Below are 19,082 nucleotides of genomic sequence, written 5' to 3'. Positions count from 1 at the left end.
GTCCCTTCAAACCATCCTTCCATCCTTCCTTCAGGTAAACTGTCATCAACTACACCCTCAGTCCCTTCAAACCATCCTTCCATCCTTCCTTCAGGTAAACTGTCATCAACTACACCCTCAGTACCTTCAAACCATCCTTCCATCCTTCCTTCCTTCAGGTAAACTGTCATCAACTACACCCTCAGTCCCTTCAAACCATCCTTCCTTCCTTCCTTCCTTCCTTCCTTCCTTCCTTCAGGTAAACTGTCATCAACTACACCCTCAGTCCCTTCAAACCATCCTTCCTTCCTTCAGGTAAACTGTCATCAACTACACCCTCAGTCCCTTCAAACCATCCTTCCATCCTTCCTTCCTTCAGGTAAACTGTCATCAACTACACCCTCAGTCCCTTCAAACCATCCTTCCTTCCTTCCTTCCTTCAGGTAAACTGTCATCAACTACACCCTCAGTCCCTTCAAACCATCCTTCCTTCCTTCAGGTAAACTGTCATCAACTACACCCTCAGTACCTTCAAACCATCCTTCGATCCTTCCTTCCTTCAGGTAAACTGTCATCAACTACACCCTCAGTCCCTTCAAACCATCCTTCCTTCCTTCCTTCCTTCCTTCAGCTAAACTGTCCAAAGACTGACCCACTGATTTGGGACAGACCATCAAAGCAACACTTGTTTTCAGATGGTCACATGTTCAGACCTTGGATCAAAGGCAAGGCAAGGTTTGGGGACCCCTGTATTAGTGTGGGTACTGATACATGTGGGTTGAGACAGTGTGGGTTGCCACAGTGTGGGTTTTGACAGTGTGGGTTGTAACAGCGTGGGTTGTGGTAGTGTGGGTTGTAACGGTGTGGGTTGAGACAGTGTGGGTTGTGACAGCGTGGGTTGTAACAGCGTGGGTTGTAACAGCGTGGGTTGTAGCAGCGTGGGTTGTAGCAGTGTGGGCTGTGATAGTGTGGGTTGTAACAGTGTGGGTTGTAACAGCGTGGGTTGTAACAGCGTGGGTTGTAACAGTGTGGGCTGTAACAGTGTGGGTTGTATCAGCGTGGGTTGTAACAGCGTGGGTTGTAACAGTGTGGGTTGTAACGGCGTGGGCTGTAACAGCGTGGGTTGTAACAGCGTGGGTTGAGACAGCGTGGGTTGAGACAGTAGTGGGTTGTAACAGCGTGGGTTGAGACAGTAGTGGGTTGTAACAGCGTGGGTTGAGACAGTAGTGGGTTGTAACGGTGTGGGCTGTAACAGTGTGGGTTGTAACGGCGTGGGCTGTAACAGCGTGGGTTGAGACAGTAGTGGGTTGTAACAGTGTGGGTTGTTTTAGTGTGGGTTGTTATAGTGTGGGTTGTAACAGTGTGGGTTGTTATAGTGTGGGTTGTAACAGCATGGGTTGTAACAGTGTGGGTTGTAACAGTGTGGGTTGTAGCAGTGTGGGTTGTAACAGTGTGGGTTGTTATAGTGTGGGTTGGTATAGTGTGGGCTGTAACAGTGTGGGTTGTAACAGCGTGGGTTGAAACAGCGTGGGTTGTTAGTGTGGGTTGTTAGTGTGGGTTGTTAGTGTGGGTTGTTAGTGTGGGTTGTTAGTGTGGGTTGTTAGTGTGGGTTGTAACAGCATGGGTTGTTATAGTGTGGGTTGTAACAGCGTGGGTTGTTATAGTGTGGGTTGTAACAGCATGGGTTGTTTTAGTGTGGGTTGTAACAGCGTGGGTTGTTATAGTGTGGGTTGTTACAGTGTGGGTTGTAACAGAATGGTTTGTTATAGCGTGGGTTGTAACAGTGTGGGTTGTAACAGTGTTGGTTGTAACAGTGTTGGTTGTAACAGTGTTGGTTGTAACAGCGTGGGCTGAGACAGTGTGGGTTGTAACAGTGTGGGTCGTGCCAGCGTGGGTGGTGACAGCGTGGGTTGAGACAGTAGTGGGTTGGGACAGCGTGGGTTGAGACAGTAGTGGGTTGTAACAGCGTGGGTTGTTGCAGTGTGGGTTGTCACCATAAAGACTCTCAGCTTGTGGAGTTCCAGACACATGGTCTCCCCGATGCAGGCCCTCAGTCCGTCGTACCGATCACCCCTACACACACACACACACACACACACACACACACACACACACACACACGTATCTTTATGAGTTTCAGATTCTTTGTCGTGTTCTGTGTGTGTGTGTGTGTGTGTGTGTGTGTGTGTGTGTGTGTGTGTGTGTGTGTGTGTGTGTGTGTGTGTGTGTGTGTGTGTCTGTTTTACCTGGGGCTAAACTCCTCTGCTGATAGAGACAGTAGTGGTTTCACTACCTCTATGGCATCTAGATAGAACTAGAAAGAGAGGAGAGAGAAGAGAGGAGGAGAGGACAGAGAGAGAGCGAGACGAGAGAGGACAAGAGGAGGACAGAGAATGTAGAGAGAGAGGGGAGGGGAGAAGGGGAGAGAGGGGGGGAGAGAGAGAGAGAGAGAGATAGACAGAGAGAGACAGAAAGAGAGACAGAGAGAGAGAGACAGAAAGAGAGAGAGGCGAGAAAGAGAGAGAGAGACAGAAAGAGAGAGACAGAGAGGGGAGAGAGAGAGAGAGAGAGACAGAGACAGAAAGAGAGAGAGAGACAGAGAGAGACAGAGAGAGACAGAGAGAGACTACAGTATTAGAATTCTAACACCAGAAAAATAAATGACCTACCCAAACAACCAATCAGATCTCCTCACCTCTGTGGGTTGACCTACCCATTGCTGTAGTGGGGCAAACTTCCCTGTGAGGGCCTTGAGGACCTCCTGACTGGCAATGCCCCCCACCGCCGCAGCCAATGGAGGGAGAGAACCCTGCGCCGTTCTGGAGAGACAACGCACCAACTCACTATTCACTGGAGCCTGGAGAGGGAGAGGGAGAGGGAGAGGGAGAGGAGGGATGGTGAGAGCGGAGGATGGGAGAGAGGAGAGGACGGGAGAGGGAGAGGTAGAGGAGAGGAGAGGAGAGGAGAGGAGAGGAGAGGAGAGGAGAGGAGAGGAGAGGAGAGGAGAGGAGAGGAGAGGAGAGGAGAGGAGAGGAGAGGAGAGGAGAGGAGAGGAGAGGAGAGGAGAGGAGAACGGGAGAGGAGAGCGGAGGACGGGAGAGGAGAGGAGAGAGGAGAGAGAGAGGAGAGAGGGGAGGACAGGAGTGTCATGAGTGTGTGTGTGTGCTGATACGTACAAGAGTATGTGTAGATGAAACACTCACTCTGTTTGTCAAGGTGTGGTTGACTTCCTCTGTTAGTTTGACCAGAACCTCCGCATCCTGACAGCACCTGGAGAAACCAACAAATCACAACCAGCTTTACAGGAAGTAGGGGCTAGGGACCAACCAGCTATACAGGAAGTAGGGGCTAGGGACCAACCAGCTATACAGGAAGTAGGGGCTAGGGACCAACCAGCTATACAGGAAGTAGGGGCTAGGGACCAACCAGCTATACAGGAAGTAGGGGCTAGGGACCAACCAGCTATAGAGGAAGTAGGGGCTAGGGACCAACCAGCTATACAGGAAGTAGGGGCTAGGGACCAACCAGCTATACAGGAAGTAGGGGCTAGGGACCAACCAGCTATAGAGGAAGTAGGGGCTAGGGACCAACCAGCTATACAGGAAGTAGGGCTAGGGACCAACCAGCTATAGAGGAAGTAGCGGCTAGGGACCAACCAGCTATAGAGGAAGTAGGGGCTAGGGACCGACCAGCTATACAGGAAGTAGGGGCTAGGGACCAACCAGCTATACAGGAAGTAGGGGCTAGGGACCAACCAGCTATAGAGGAAGTAGGGGCTAGGGACCAACCAGCTATACAGGAAGTAGGGGCTAGGGACCAACCAGCTATACAGGAAGTAGGGGCTAGGGACCATCCAGCTATAGAGGAAGTAGGGGCTAGGGACCAACCAGCTATACAGGAAGTAGGGGCTAGGGACCAACCAGCTATACAGGAAGTAGGGGCTAGGGACCAACCAGCTATACAGGAAGTAGGGGCTAGGGACTAACCAGCTATAGAGGAAGTAGGGGCTAGGGACCAACCAGCTATACAGGAAGTAGGGGCTTGGGGGGAGGGGCTAGGGAGTAGGGACTAGAGGGTAGAGGGTAGGGACTAGAGGGTTGTGTTACCCAATATTGGGCAGTCTGTTGTGTTGCTCCTGGAAGGCATCAAGAGCCAGCATGGCGGCGTGGATCTGCAGCGGGGCCTGAGGGACACATTCACAATGGACAAAACAGGAAACTGCTCAGAGACGGCTCCAACACACAGCAGATCAAACACACAGCACACCGGAGCTGACCTATGACCTCTCACCTCTGGTTTGCTGAAGTCGGGAGTCAGGACCTGAGGCTCAGACAGCTGCTGCTCCATCGTCTCCTGAAGAGACACACGGACAGAGACACATGGACAGAGACACGGACAGAGACACGGCCAGAGACATGGACAGAGACACGGACAGAGACACGGACAGAGAGACACGGACAGAGAGACACGGACAGAGAGACACGGACAGGGACAGAGAGACACGGACAGGGACAGAGAGACACGGACAGGGACACGGACAGAGACACGGACAGAGACAGAGACACAGAGACATGCGGACAGAGACACACGGACAGAGACACACGGACAGGGATGTTTAAGGAAAAGTCCACTGCAAACTGTCTTTTGGTGTGTGTTTCATTACGAGACAGTCTGTCTTTTGGTGCCACAGTATGAGACAGTATGACACTGTATGAGGCAGTATGACACCGTATGAGGCAGTATGACGGCAGTATGCCACAGTATGAGGCAGTATGACACAGTATGAGGCAGTATGACGGCAGTATGCCACAGTATGAGACAGTATGACACCGTATGAGGCAGTATGACACTGTATGAGGCAGTATGACACCGTATGAGGCAGTATGACGGCAGTATGCCACAGTATGACACCGTATGAGGCAGTACGACGTAGTATGAGGCAGTACGACGTAGTATGAGGCAGTATGATGCAGTATGAGGCAGTATGACACAGTATGACGCCGTATGAGGCAGTATGACGGCAGTATGAGGCAGTATGACGCCGTATGAGGCAGTATGACGGCAGTATGAGGCAGTATGACGCAGTATAAGGCAGTATGACACCGTATGACGCAGTATGACACCGTATGAGGCAGTATGACGCCGTATGAGGCAGTATGACGGCAGTATGAGGCAGTATGACGCCGTATGAGGCAGTATGACGCAGTATGACGGCAGTATGATGGCAGTATGACCCAGTATGAGGCAGTATGACGCCGTATGACGGCAGTATGAGGCAGTATGATGCAGTATGAGGCAGTATGGCGGCACCGTATGAGCGGTCGTGTTGTGGTCGTACTGCGGTCGTGTTGTGGTCGTACTGCGGTCGTGTTGTGGTCGTACTGTTGTCGTGTTGTGGTCGTACTGCGGTCGTGTTGTGGTCGTACTGCGGTCGTGTTGTGGTTGTACTGCGGTCGTGTTGTGGTCGTACTGCGGTCGTGTTGTGGTCGTACTGCGGTCGTGTTGTGGTCGTACTGCGGTCGTGTTGTGGTTGTGTTACTTACGAAGCTGTACGTTCTGGGGGTTTTGACCAGCAGGAAGAAGCCTCCGTGTGCATAGGGCCGCAGACACGACGTGTCCCCTACGGCGAAACTGTAGGGAGAGAGGACTGACACAGACACACATTATTATCAACAGTGATACAACCTTCTCCTGCCCGTGACCTGTCATAGGACTGTCGTATCAGTACCTGTGACCTGTCATAGGACTGTCGTATCAGTACCTGTGACCTGTCATAGGACTGTCGTATCAGTACCTGTGACCTGTCATAGGACTGTCGTATCAGGACCTGTGACCTGTCATAGGACTGTCGTATCAGGACCTGTGACCTGTCATAGGACTGTCGTATCAGTACCTGTGACCTATCATAAGCCTGTCGTATCAGTACCTGTGACAAGACTGTCATATCAGTACCTGTGACCTGTCATAAGCCTGTCGTATCAGTACCTGTGACCTGTCATAGGACTGTCGTATCAGTACATGTGACCTGTCATAGGACTGTCGTATCAGCACCTGTGACCTGTCATAGGACTGTCGTCTCAGGACCTGTGACCTGTCATAGGACTGTCGTCTCAGTACCTGTGACCTGTCATAGGACTGTCGTATCAGTAGCTGTGACCTGTCATAGGACTGTCGTATCAGTACCTGTGACCTGTCATAGGACTGTCGTATCAGCACATGTGACCTGTCATAAGCCTGTCGTATCAGGACCTGTGACCTGTCATAGGACTGTCGTATCAGTAGCTGTGACCTGTCATAGGACTGTCGTATCAGTACCTGTGACCTGTCATAGGACTGTCGTATCAGTAGCAGTGACCTGTCATAGGACTGTCCTATCAGTACCTGTGACCTGTCATAGGACTGTCGTATCAGGACCTGTGACCTGTCATAGGACTGTCGTATCAGGACCTGTGACCTGTCATAGGACTGTCGTATCAGCACCTGTGACCTGTCATAGGCCTGTCGTATCAGTAGCTGTGACCTGTCATAGGACTGTCGTATCAGTACCTGTGACCTGTCATATGACTGCCGTATCAGTACCTGTGACCTGTCATAGGACTGTCGTATCAGTACCTGTGACCTGTCATAAGCCTGTCGTATCAGTACCTGTGACCTGTCATAGGACTGTCGTATCAGTACTTGTGACCTGTCATATGACTGTCGTATCAGGACCTGTGACCTGTCATAGGACTGTCGTATCAGTACCTGTGACCTGTCATAGGACTGTCGTATCAGTACCTGTGACCTGTCATAGGACTGTCGTATCAGGACCTGTGACCTGTCATAGGACTGTCGTATCAGGACCTGTGACCTGTCATAAGCCTGTCGTATCAGTAGCTGTGACCTGTCATAGGACTGTCGTATCAGGACCTGTGACCTGTCATAGGCCTGTCGTATCAGTAGCTGTGACCTGTCATAGGACTGTCGTATCAGGACCTGTGACCTGTCATAGGACTGTCGTATCAGTACCTGTGACCTGTCGCGCGGTGCCGTTGAGTGTGTCCATGCCGTTGACCTCTCTGAAGAGAACACTCTGTCCAGTCTGGAGGCCGTGGGTCCTGCTGTCCATACAGGTTACCACCCCTGGGTTACCCTACAGATCAGAGGTTAGAGGTCAGAGAGGAGGGTGTGTGTGTGTGTGTGTGTATGTGTGTGTGTGTGTGTGTGTGTGTACCTGTGTGATGTTCTGGATAAACATCTCCTTGGCTTCCTCTCCAGTGGGGTCCGACACCTCAAACTGGTCCCCGAAGTCACAGAACACTCTCACACAGATCCCATACGCGTCACATCCAATGAACTGCAAGGGAACAGAGACGACATGCTTTTAGTTCCTGGGGGGGGGGCGGGGGGACGAGGCCGCAGACCAAATCATCTCTCTCTGTCTCCTCACTGCAAGGGAACAAGAGAGCGGCGGCGGGGTAACGGGGGCGAGGCCGCAGACCAAATCATCTCTCTCTGTCTCCTCACTGCAAGGGAACAAGAGAGCGGTGGCGGGGGGGTAACGGGGGGGCGAGGCCGCAGACCAAATCATCTCTCTCTGTCTCCTCACTGCAAGGGAACAGAGAGCGGCGGCGGGGGGGTAACGGAGGGCGGGGGGGTGAGGCCGCAGACCAAATCATCTCTCTCTGTCTCCTCACTGCAAGGGAACAGAGAGCGGCGGCGGGGGGGTAACGGAGGGCGGGGGGGGGCGAGGCCGCAGACCAAATCATCTCTCCTGTCTCCTCACGTGTGCACTTCAACTTCCATGGATCTGATAGGACACGACCGGTAAACGGAAACTCCCTCCACCAATCAAATCACTTCAGGTGGAAGGACATGATTGGGACGCAGCCTCTCAGGGCACTGCCCAAATTGCACTCTATTCCCTATATAGTGCACCAGACCAGGGCCCTATTCCCTATATAGTGCACCAGACCAGGGCTCTATTCCCTATATAGTGCACCAGACCAGGGCCATATTCCCTATATAGTGCACCAGACCAGGGCTCTATTCCCTATATAGTGCACCAGACCAGGGCCCTATTCCCTATATAGTGCACCAGACCAGGGCTCTATACCCTATATAGTGCACCATTGACCAGGGATCTATTCCCTATATAGTGCACCAGACCAGGGCTCTATTCCCTATATAGTGCACCAGACCAGGTCTCTATTCCCTATATAGTGCACCAGACCAGGGCTCTATTCCCTATATAGTGCACCAGACCAGGTAGGAGGGTCTCTATATGTAGAGGTCTCACCCTGATAGGAGGGTCTCTAGAGGTCTCACCCTGATAGGAGGGTCTCTATATGTAGAGGTCTGATCCTGATAGGATGGTCTCTAGAGGTCTCACCCTGATAGGAGGGTCTCTAGAGGTCTCACCCTGATAGGAGGGTCTCTATAGGTCTGATCCTGATAGGAGGGTCTCTATATGTAGAGGTCTTACCCTGATAGGAGGGTCTCTAGAGGTCTCACCCTGATAGGAGGGTCTCTATATGTAGAGGTCTGACCCTGATAGGAGGGTCTCTACATGTAGAGGTCTCACCCTGATAGGAGGGTCTCTAGAGGTCTGACCCTGATAGGAGGGTCTCTAGAGGTCTCACCCTAATAGGAGGGTCTCTAGAGGTCTGACCCTGATAGGAGGGTCTCTACATGTAGAGGTCTGATCCTGATAGGAGGGTCTCTACATGTAGAGGTCTGACCCTGATAGGAGGGTCTCTATAGGTCTGACCCTGATAGGAGGGTCTCTATAGGTCTGACCCTGATAGGAGGGTCTCTAGAGGTCTCACCCTAATAGGAGGGTCTCTATAGGTCTGACCCTGATAGGAGGGTCTCTATAGGTCTGACCCTGATAGGAGGGTCTCTAGAGGTCTCACCCTAATAGGAGGGTCTCTAGAGGTCTTAGCCTGATAGGAGGGTTATATCCTTCCTGTTTGGCCCTGTCCGGGGGTGTCCTCGGATGGGGCCACAGTGTCTCCTGACCCCTCCTGTCTCAGCCTCCAGTATTTATGCTGCAGTAGTTTATGTGTCGGGGGGCTGGGGTCAGTTTGTTATATCTGGAGTACTTCTCCTGTCCTATTCGGTGTCCTGTGTGAATCTAAGTGTGCGTTCTCTAATTCTCTCCTTCTCTCTTTCTTTCTCTCTCTCGGAGGACCTGAGCCCTAGGACCATGCCCCAGGACTACCTGACATGATGACTCCTTGCTGTCCCCAGTCCACCTGGCCATGCTGCTGTTCCAGTTTCAACTGACCTGAGCCCTAGGACCATGCCCCAGGACTACCTGACATGATGACTCCTTGCTGTCCCCAGTCTACCTGGCCATGCTGCTGCTCCAGTTTCAACTTCCACCTGACTGTGCTGCTGCTCCAGTTTCAACTGTTCTGCCTTATTATTATTCGACCATGCTGGTCATTTATGAACATTGAACATCTTGACCATGTTCTGTTATAATCTCCACCCGGCACAGCCAGAAGAGGACTGGCCACCCCACATAGCCTGGTTCCTCTCTAGGTTTCTTCCTAGGTATTGGCCTTTCTAGGGAGTTTTTCCTAGCCACCGTGCTTCTCCACCTGCATTGCTTGCTGTTTGGGGTTTTAGGCTGGGTTTCTGTACAGCACTTTGAGATATCAGCTGATGTACGAAGGGCTATATAAATAAATTTGATTTGATTTGATAGGAGGGTCTCTATAGGTCTGACCCTGATAGGAGGGTCTCTAGAGGTCTCACCCTGATAGGAGGTTCTCTAGAGGTCTTAGCCTGATAGGAGGGTCTCTAGAGGTCTGATCCTGATAGGAGGGTCTCTACATGTAGAGGTCTCACCCTGATAGGAGGGTCTCTAGAGGTCTGATCCTGATAGGAGGGTCTCTAGAGGTCTGATCCTGATAGGAGGGTCTCTAGAGGTCTGATCCTGATAGGAGGGTCTCTACATGTAGAGGTCTCACCCTGATAGGAGGGTCTCTATATGTAGAGGTCTCACCCTGATAGGAGGGTCTCTAGAGGTCTCACCCTGATAGGAGGGTCTCTATATGTAGAGGTCTCCACCTGATAGGAGGGTCTCTATATGTAGAGGTCTGACCCTGATAGGAGGGTCTCTACATGTAGAGGTCTGATCCTGATAGGATGGTCTCTATAGGTCTGACCCTGATAGGAGGGTCTCTAGAGGTCTGACCCTGATAGGAGGGTCTCTAAAGGTCTTACCCTGATAGGAGGGTCTCTAAATGTCTCACCCTGATAGGAGGGTCTCTAAAAGTCTTACCCTGATAGGAGGGTCTCTAGAGGTCTCACCCTGATAGGAGGGTCTCTATAGGTCTGATCCTGATAGGGGAGTCTCTAAAGGTCTCACCCTGATAGGAGGGTCTCTATAGGTCTGATCCTGATAGGAGGGTCTCTAGAGGTCTCACCCTAATAGGAGGGTCTATGTGTAGAGGTCTCACCCTGATAGGAGGGTCTCTAGAGGTCTCACCCTGATAGGAGGGTCTCTAAAGGTCTCACCCTGATAGGAGGGTCTCTATATGTAGAGGTCTGATCCTGATAGGAGGGTCTCTAGAGGTCTCACCCTGATAGGAGGGTCTCTATATGTAGAGGTCTCACCCTGATAGGAGGGTCTCTATAGGTCTGATCCTGATAGGAGGGTCTCTATAGGTCTGATCCTGATAGGAGGGTCTCTAGAGGTCTGATCCTGATAGGAGGGTCTCTAGAGGTCTGATCCTGATAGGAGGGTCTCTAGAGGTCTCACCCTAATAGGAGGGTCTCTATGTGTAGAGGTCTCACCCTGATAGGAGGGTCTCTAGAGGTCTCACCCTGATAGGAGGGTCTCTAAAGGTCTCACCCTGATAGGAGGGTCTCTATATGTAGAGGTCTGATCCTGATAGGAGGGTCTCTAGAGGTCTCACCCTGATAGGAGGGTCTCTATATGTAGAGGTCTCACCCTGATAGGAGGGTCTCTAGAGGTCTCACCCTGATAGGAGGGTCTCTAGAGGTCTGATCCTGATAGGAGGGTCTCTAGAGGTCTGACCCTGATAGGAGGGTCTCTAAAGGTCTTACCCTGATAGGAGGGTCTCTATATGTAGAGGTCTGACCCTGATAGGAGGGTCTCTAGAGGTCTTACCCTGATAGGAGGGTCTCTACATGTAGAGGGCTTACCCTGATAGGAGGGTCTCTATATGTAGAGGTCTGACCCTGATAGGAGGGTCTCTAGAGGTCTGACCCTGATAGGAGGGTCTCTATATGTAGAGGTCTGATCCTGATAGGAGGGTCTCTACATGTAGAGGTCTCACCCTGATAGGAGGGTCTCTAGAGGTCTGACCCTGATAGGAGGGTCTCTACATGTAGAGGTCTCACCCTGATAGGAGGGTCTCTACATGTAGAGGTCTGACCCTGATAGGAGGGTCTCTACATGTAGAGGTCTGACCCTGATAGGAGGGTCTCTAGAGGTCTGACCCTGATAGGAGGGTCTCTAGAGGTCTGACCCTGATAGGAGGGTCTCTAAAGGTCTTACCCTGATAGGAGGGTCTCTAAAGGTCTTACCCTGATAGGAGGGTCTCTAGAGGTCTTACCCTGATAGGAGGGTCTCTAGAGGTCTCACCCTAATAGGAGGGTCTCTAGAGGTCTTACCCTGATTGGAGGCTGATGGAAGTGACAGAAGTCATTGATTTTCTTCTGGAGACTCAGCCTGGCCTCAGTCAGGATCACACACTGGACAACACAACAAGGACAGTCAAGGACAGCAGAACCACTCATCAACAAGCCGCGTGTGTGTGTGTCTGTGTGTGTCTGTGTGTCTCTCTCTCTCACCTGGTACCTCTTGAGGAAGCAGAGGTCAGTGGAGAGGTCGAGAGAGGAGGAGGACGTGTCCACATGGACATAAGGGTTTAACTCCGCTACCCTGGGATGGACCGCCACAGCCCTGGGAGAGAAGAGAGAGAGAGAGACAGAGAGACAGAGAGAGACAGAGAGACAGAGAGAGAGACAGAAAGAGACAGAGAGACAGACAGAAAGAGACAGAGACAGAGACAGATAGAGACAGACAGAGAGAGAGAGGAGAGAGAGAGAGAGAGAGAGAGAGAGAGAGAGAGAGAGAGAGAGAGAGAGAGAGACAGAGAGAGAGAGAGAGAGACAGAGAGAGAGAGAGAGAGAGACAGAGAGAGAGAGACAGAGAGACAGAGACAGAGACAGAGAGAGAGAGACAGAGAGAGAGAGAGAGAGAGAGAGAGAGAGAGAGAGAGAGAGAGAGAGAGAGAGAGAGAGAGACAGAGACAGAGACAGAGACAGAGAGAGAGAGACAGAGAGAGAGAGAGAGAGAGAGAGAGAGAGAGAGAGAGAGAGAGAGAGAGAGAGAGAGAGAGAGAGAGAGAGAGAGACAGAGAGAGAGAGAGAGAGAGAGAGAGAGAGAGAGAGAGAGAGAGACAGAGAGAGAGAGAGAGACAGAGAGAGAGAGAGAGAGACAGAGAGAGAGAGAGAGAGAGAGAGAGAGACAGAGAGAGAGAGAGAGAGAGAGAGACAGAGAGAGAGAGAGAGACAGAGAGAGAGACAGAGAGAGAGAGAGAGACAGAGAGACAGAGAGAGAAGACGAGAGACAGAGAGAGAGAGAGAGAGAGAGAGAGAGAGAGAGAGAGAGAGAGAGAGAGGAGAGAGAGACAGAGAGAGAGAGAGACAGAGAGAGAGACAGAGAGAGAGAGAGAGAGAGATAAATACCAATTCAAAGCATTAAACCTAACAGTGAAAACCTGGGTATTTTTGGGGAAAGTTAGGGGATTGTGTCCCGACCCCCCGTTTCCTGTTTCCTGTTTTACCGAGAAGCCACAAATGCTGATGACGCAACAAGCAGCCTGACCTCAGAGCAATACGCTACAGCTGGCAAAGACAATGGGCGTGTCGCGCAGTGACGTCACGCTGATGGGCGTTCCTTGATGTAACTGCAGACAGACAGGTCTGGTCTCACCTGTTCCTCTGAGTCAGCACATCGTCCTGTCTGAGGAAGAAGTTGGAGCCCAAGTCCCACGTCTCACACTGCTTAGTGTCATGCAGCGTCAACACCTAAACACACACACACACACACACACACACACACACACAGACACACACACACGTCAATAAAGCCAGGTCCCCCTAATTAAATCCATTTCACTCTCATGAAACATGATGACCAGGGCCCTATTCCCTATATAGTGGTACTACTATAGACCAGAGCCCTATTCCCTATATAGTGGTACTACTATAGACCAGGGCCATATTCCCTATATAGTGGTACTACTATAGACCAGAGCCCTATTCCCTATATAGTGGTACTACTATAGACCAGGGCCCTATTCCCTATATAGTGGTACTACTATAGACCAGATCCCTATTCCCTATATAGAGGTACTACTATAGACCAGGGCCCTATTCCCTATATAGTGAACTACTAGTGACCAGAGCCCTATTCCCTATATAGTGGTACTACTATAGACCAGGGCCCTATTCCCTATATAGTGAACTACTAGTGACCAGAGCCCTATTCCCTATATAGTGGTACTACTATAGACCAGAGCCCTATTCCCTATATAGTGGTTCTACTATAGACCAGAGCCCTATTCCCTATATAGTGGTACTACTATAGACCAGAGCCCTATTCCCTATATAGTGGTACTACTATAGACCAGAGCCCTATTCCCTATATAGTGGTACTACTATAGACCAGAGCCCTATTCCCTATATAGTGGTACTACTATAGACCAGGGCCCTATTCCCTATATAGTGAACTACTATAGACCAGAGCCCTATTCCCTATATAGTGGTTCTACTATAGACCAGAGCCCTATTCCCTATATAGTGCACTACTATAGACCAGAGCCCTATTCCCTATATAGTGCACTACTATAGACCAGAGCCCTATTCCCTATATAGTGCACTACTATAGACCAGAGCCCTATTCCCTATATAGTGCACTACTATAGACCAGAGCCCTATTCCCTATATAAGTGAACTACTATAGACCAGAGCCCTATTCCCTATATAGTGGTACTACTATAGACCAGAGCCCTATTCCCTATATAGTGCACTACTATAGACCAGAGCCCTATTCCCTATATAGTGCACTACTATAGACCAGAGCACTATTCCCTATATAGTGCACTACTATAGACCAGAGCCCTAGTCCCTATATAGTGAACTACTATAGACCAGAGCCCTATTCCCTATATAGTGGTACTACTATAGACCAGAGCCCTATTCCCTATATAGTGGTACTACTATAGACCAGAGCCCTATTCCCTATATAGTGAACTACTATAGACCAGAGCCCTATTCCCTATATAGTGGTACTACTATAGACCAGAGCCCTATTCCCTATATAGTGGTACTACTATAGACCAGAGCCCTATTCCCTATATAGTGGTACTACTATAGACCAGAGCCCTATTCCCTATATAGTGAACTACTAGTGACCAGGGCCCTATTCCCTATATAGTGAACTACTAGTGACCAGAGACTTATGGGGAATAGGGTGCAATTTGGGCCGCAGCCTAAAATCTCACTCACCTTCACACCTGCCAACACGATGTTCTTTGCTGTGAAAACAGGGCAGAGACGACTGACGTCGGTCACATGACAGGAAATACACGGATACAATACATACTGTAAACACTCACTGAACGCTATGTCATGTCACTTAATGGCATGTTCTGGCATGTTCCGTCATGCTATGTCATGTCACTTAATGGCATGTTCTGTGATGCTATGTCATGTTGCTTAATGCATGTACCATCATGCTATGTCATGTCGCTTAATGGCATGTACTGTCATGCTATGTCATGTCGCATAATGGCATGTACCGTCATGCTATGTCATGTCACTTAATGGCATGTACCGTCATGCTATGTCATGTCACTTAGTGGCATGTTCTGGCATGTACCGTGATGCTATGTCATGTAATGTCACGTAATGTAATGCTATGTCATGTAATGTCACATAATGTAATGCTATGTCATGTAATGTCACATAATGTAATGTTATGTCATGTAATGTCACATAATGTAATGCTATGTCATGTAATGTCACGTAATGTAATGCTATGTCATGTAATGTAATGTCACATAATGTAATGCTATGTCATGTAATGTAATGTCACATAATGTAATGCTATGTCATGTAATGTCACATAATGTAATGCTATGTCATGTAATATCACATAATGTAATGCTATGTCATGTCACTTAATAGCATGTTCTGGCATGTACCGTGATGCTATGTCATGTAATGTCACATAATGTAATGCTATGTCATGTAATGTCACATAATGTAATGCTATGTCATGTAATGTCACATAATGTAATGCTATGTCATGTAATGTCACATAATGTAATGCTATGTCATGTAATGTCACATAATGTAATGCTATGTCATGTCACTTAATATCATGTTCTGGCATGTACCGTGATGCTATGTCACGTAATGTAATGCTATGTCATGTAATGTCACATAATGTAATGCTATGTCATGTAATGTCACATAATGTAATGCTATGTCATGTAATGTCACATAATGTAATGCTATGTCATGTAATGTCACATAATGTAATGCTATGTCATGTCACTTAATATCATGTTCTGGCATGTACCGTGATGCTATGTCACGTAATGTAATGCTATGTCATGTAATGTCACATAATGTAATGCTATGTCATGTAATGTCACATAATGTAATGTTATGTCATGTAATGTCACATAATGTAATGCTATGTCATGTAATGTCACGTAATGTAATGCTATGTCATGTAATGTAATGTCACATAATGTAATGCTATGTCATGTAATGTAATGTCACATAATGTAATGCTATGTCATGTAATGTCACATAATGTAATGCTATGTCATGTAATATCACATAATGTAATGCTATGTCATGTCACTTAATAGCATGTTCTGGCATGTACCGTGATGCTATGTCATGTAATGTCACATAATGTAATGCTATGTCATGTAATGTCACATAATGTAATGCTATGTCATGTAATGTCACATAATGTAATGCTATGTCATGTAATGTCACATAATGTAATGCTATGTCATGTAATGTCACATAATGTAATGCTATGTCATGTCACTTAATATCATGTTCTGGCATGTACCGTGATGCTATGTCACGTAATGTAATGCTATGTCATGTAATGTCACATAATGTAATGCTATGTCATGTAATGTCACATAATGTAATGCTATGTCATGTAATGTCACATAATGTAATGCTATGTCATGTAATGTCACATAATGTAATGTTATGTCATGTAATGTCACATAATGTAATGCTATGTCATGTAATGTCACGTAATGTAATGCTATGTCATGTAATGTAATGTCACATAATGTAATGCTATGTCATGTAGTGTAATGTCACATAATGTAATGCTATGTCATGTAATGTCACATAATGTAATGCTATGTCATGTCACTTAATATCATGTTCTGGCATGTACCGTGATGCTATGTCACGTAATGTAATGCTATGTCATGTAATGTCACATAATGTAATGCTATGTCATGTAATGTCACATAATGTAATGTTATGTCATGTAATGTCACATAATGTAATGCTATGTCATGTAATGTCACGTAATGTAATGCTATGTCATGTAATGTAATGTCACATAATGTAATGCTATGTCATGTAATGTAATGTCACATAATGTAATGCTATGTCATGTAATGTCACATAATGTAATGCTATGTCATGTAATATCACATAATGTAATGCTATGTCATGTCACTTAATAGCATGTTCTGGCATGTACCGTGATGCTATGTCATGTAATGTCACATAATGTAATGCTATGTCATGTAATGTCACATAATGTAATGCTATGTCATGTAATGTCACATAATGTAATGCTATGTCATGTAATGTCACATAATGTAATGCTATGTCATGTAATGTCACATAATGTAATGCTATGTCATGTCACTTAATATCATGTTCTGGCATGTACCGTGATGCTATGTCACGTAATGTAATGCTATGTCATGTAATGTCACATAATGTAATGCTATGTCATGTAATGTCACATAATGTAATGCTATGTCATGTAATGTCACATAATGTAATGCTATGTCATGTAATGTCACATAATGTAATGCTATGTCATGTCACTTAATATCATGTTCTGGCATGTACCGTGATGCTATGTCACGTAATGTAATGCTATGTCATGTAATGTCACATAATGTAATTCTATGTCATGTAATGTCACATAATGTAATGCTATGTCATGTAATGTCACATAATGTAATGCTATGTCATGTAATGTCACATAATGTAATGCTATGTCATGTCACTTAATAGCATGTTCTGGCATGTACCGTGATGCTATGTCACGTAATGTAATGCTATGTCATGTAATGTCACATAATGTAATGCTATGTCATGTAATGTCACATAATGTAATGCTATGTCATGTAATGTCACATAATGTAATGCTATGTCATGTAATGTCACATAATGTAATGCTATGTCATGTCACTTAATATCATGTTCTGGCATGTACCGTGATGCTATGTCACGTAATGTAATGCTATGTCATGTAATGTCACATAATGTAATTCTATGTCATGTAATGTCACATAATGTAATGCTATGTCATGTAATGTCACATAATGTAATGCTATGTCATGTAATGTCACATTATGTAATGCTATGTCATGTAATGTCACGTAATGCTATGTGTTATTTGATGCGTCTGCCACCTACCGATCTCCACTCCCAGTCCTCCCATTCCACTGAGGAAGACAGAAGACTGAGCCATCTGCTGCATAGCACTGTCCCCCAGGACATACCTCTGACGACTGGAGGGAGGGGGTTTAGGGAGTGAGAGGGTTAGGGAGGGAGAGGGTTTAGGGAGGGAGAGGGAGGATGGGGGGTTAGGGAGAGAGAGAGAGGATGGGGGTTAGGGAGGGAAGGAGAGAGAGAGAGGATGGGGGTTAGGGAGGGAAGGAGAGAGAGAGAGGATGGGGGTTAGGGAGGGAAGGAGAGAGAGAGAGGATGGGGGGTTAGGGAGAGAGAGGGAGGACGGGAGTTAGGGAGGGAGGGAGAGGGAGGATGGGGTTAGGGATGGGGGGTGAGGGGAGGATGGGAGTTAGGGAGGAGGGGTGAGGGGAGGATGGGAGGGAGGGAGGGAGGGAGGGAGGGAGGGAGGGAGGGGGGTTAGGGAGAGGAGGGGAGAGAGGGAGGGAGGATGGGGGGGTTAGGGAGGGGAGGGAGAGGGAGGATGGGGTTTAGGGATGGGGGGTGAGGGAGGATGGGGGTTAGGGAAGAGAGGGAGGGAGGATGGGGGTGTTAGGGAGGGAGAGGGAGGCAGGGAGAGGGATTAAGGAGAGAGGGGGGGGGGGAGGGGGGCAGGGAAGAGGGAGAGGCAGGGAGAGGGGGAGGGAGGCAGGGAAGAGGGGGAGGCAGGGAAAGAGGGGGAGGCCAGGGAGAGGGGGAGGCAGGGAGAGAGGGGGAGGGAGGCAGAGAGAACGATTAGGGAGAGAGGGGGGGGGAGGAAGGAAGAGGGGGGAGGGAGGCAGTTGAAGAGGGAGGGAGGCCGGAAGAGGGGGAGGGAGGCCGTGAAGAGGGAGGGAGGCAGGGAAGAGGGAGGGAGGCAGGGCAGAGGGCGGGAGGCAGGGAAGAGGGAGGCGGCAGGGAAGAGGGAGGGAGACAGGGAGAGAGGGAGGGAGGACAGGGAAGAGGGAGGGGGGGCAGTGAAGAGGGAGGGAGGCAGGAAGATCAAATGATGTTGTTGTGAGTCAGTAAACAACTAGACAGTTTTGTTGGAAACTATTACTGGTAAGTCATGTACTAATAGTGTCAGTGATAATAGGAGGTACAGGATTTACCTGTACAGGGAGTCTATCAATCTCCATGGAGTCAGCTGACATCTCGGGAGGGGAAAACTCACTGCGTCCTAGAAGCACTGGATATTGAGAGAGAGAGAGATCATGGAGGAGTCCTTCTGATGTCAGGGTTATATGAACTCTGTCCTGGTCCCCCGGGCCCCTAACACTACACCTCTGATTCAAATGATCAAAGCTTGATGAAGAGTTGGTTATTTAAATCAGCTGTTGTAGTGCTAGGGCAAA

General features: G+C 48.5%; 1 protein-coding gene across 1 annotated transcript in view; it reads right to left on the bottom strand.

Moving 5' to 3' along the window:
• Positions 1–18,881, bottom strand: part of LOC109887057 (ubiquitin-like modifier-activating enzyme 6) — a 70,752-nt gene extending 51,871 nt beyond the window's left edge. Inside the window, 16 exon segments of the mRNA XM_031821530.1 lie at positions 1,974–2,052; positions 2,226–2,293; positions 2,693–2,836; positions 3,183–3,249; positions 4,086–4,162; positions 4,270–4,332; positions 5,523–5,626; positions 6,988–7,111; positions 7,193–7,315; positions 11,611–11,691; positions 11,791–11,902; positions 12,938–13,032; positions 14,515–14,543; positions 17,716–17,810; positions 18,840–18,853; positions 18,855–18,881. Of these exon segments, the coding sequence (XP_031677390.1) occupies positions 1,974–2,052; positions 2,226–2,293; positions 2,693–2,836; positions 3,183–3,249; positions 4,086–4,162; positions 4,270–4,332; positions 5,523–5,626; positions 6,988–7,111; positions 7,193–7,315; positions 11,611–11,691; positions 11,791–11,902; positions 12,938–13,032; positions 14,515–14,543; positions 17,716–17,810; positions 18,840–18,853; positions 18,855–18,881 (1,302 nt within the window).
• Positions 18,882–19,082: the final 201 nt, after the last annotated feature.

This window comes from Oncorhynchus kisutch, unplaced genomic scaffold (assembly GCF_002021735.2).
Source record: "Oncorhynchus kisutch isolate 150728-3 unplaced genomic scaffold, Okis_V2 scaffold3990, whole genome shotgun sequence".
Taxonomy (NCBI): Eukaryota; Metazoa; Chordata; class Actinopteri; order Salmoniformes; family Salmonidae; genus Oncorhynchus; species Oncorhynchus kisutch.
The sequence above is the reverse complement of the archived record's forward strand: the minus strand, read 5'-3'. Positions and strand labels throughout refer to the sequence as shown.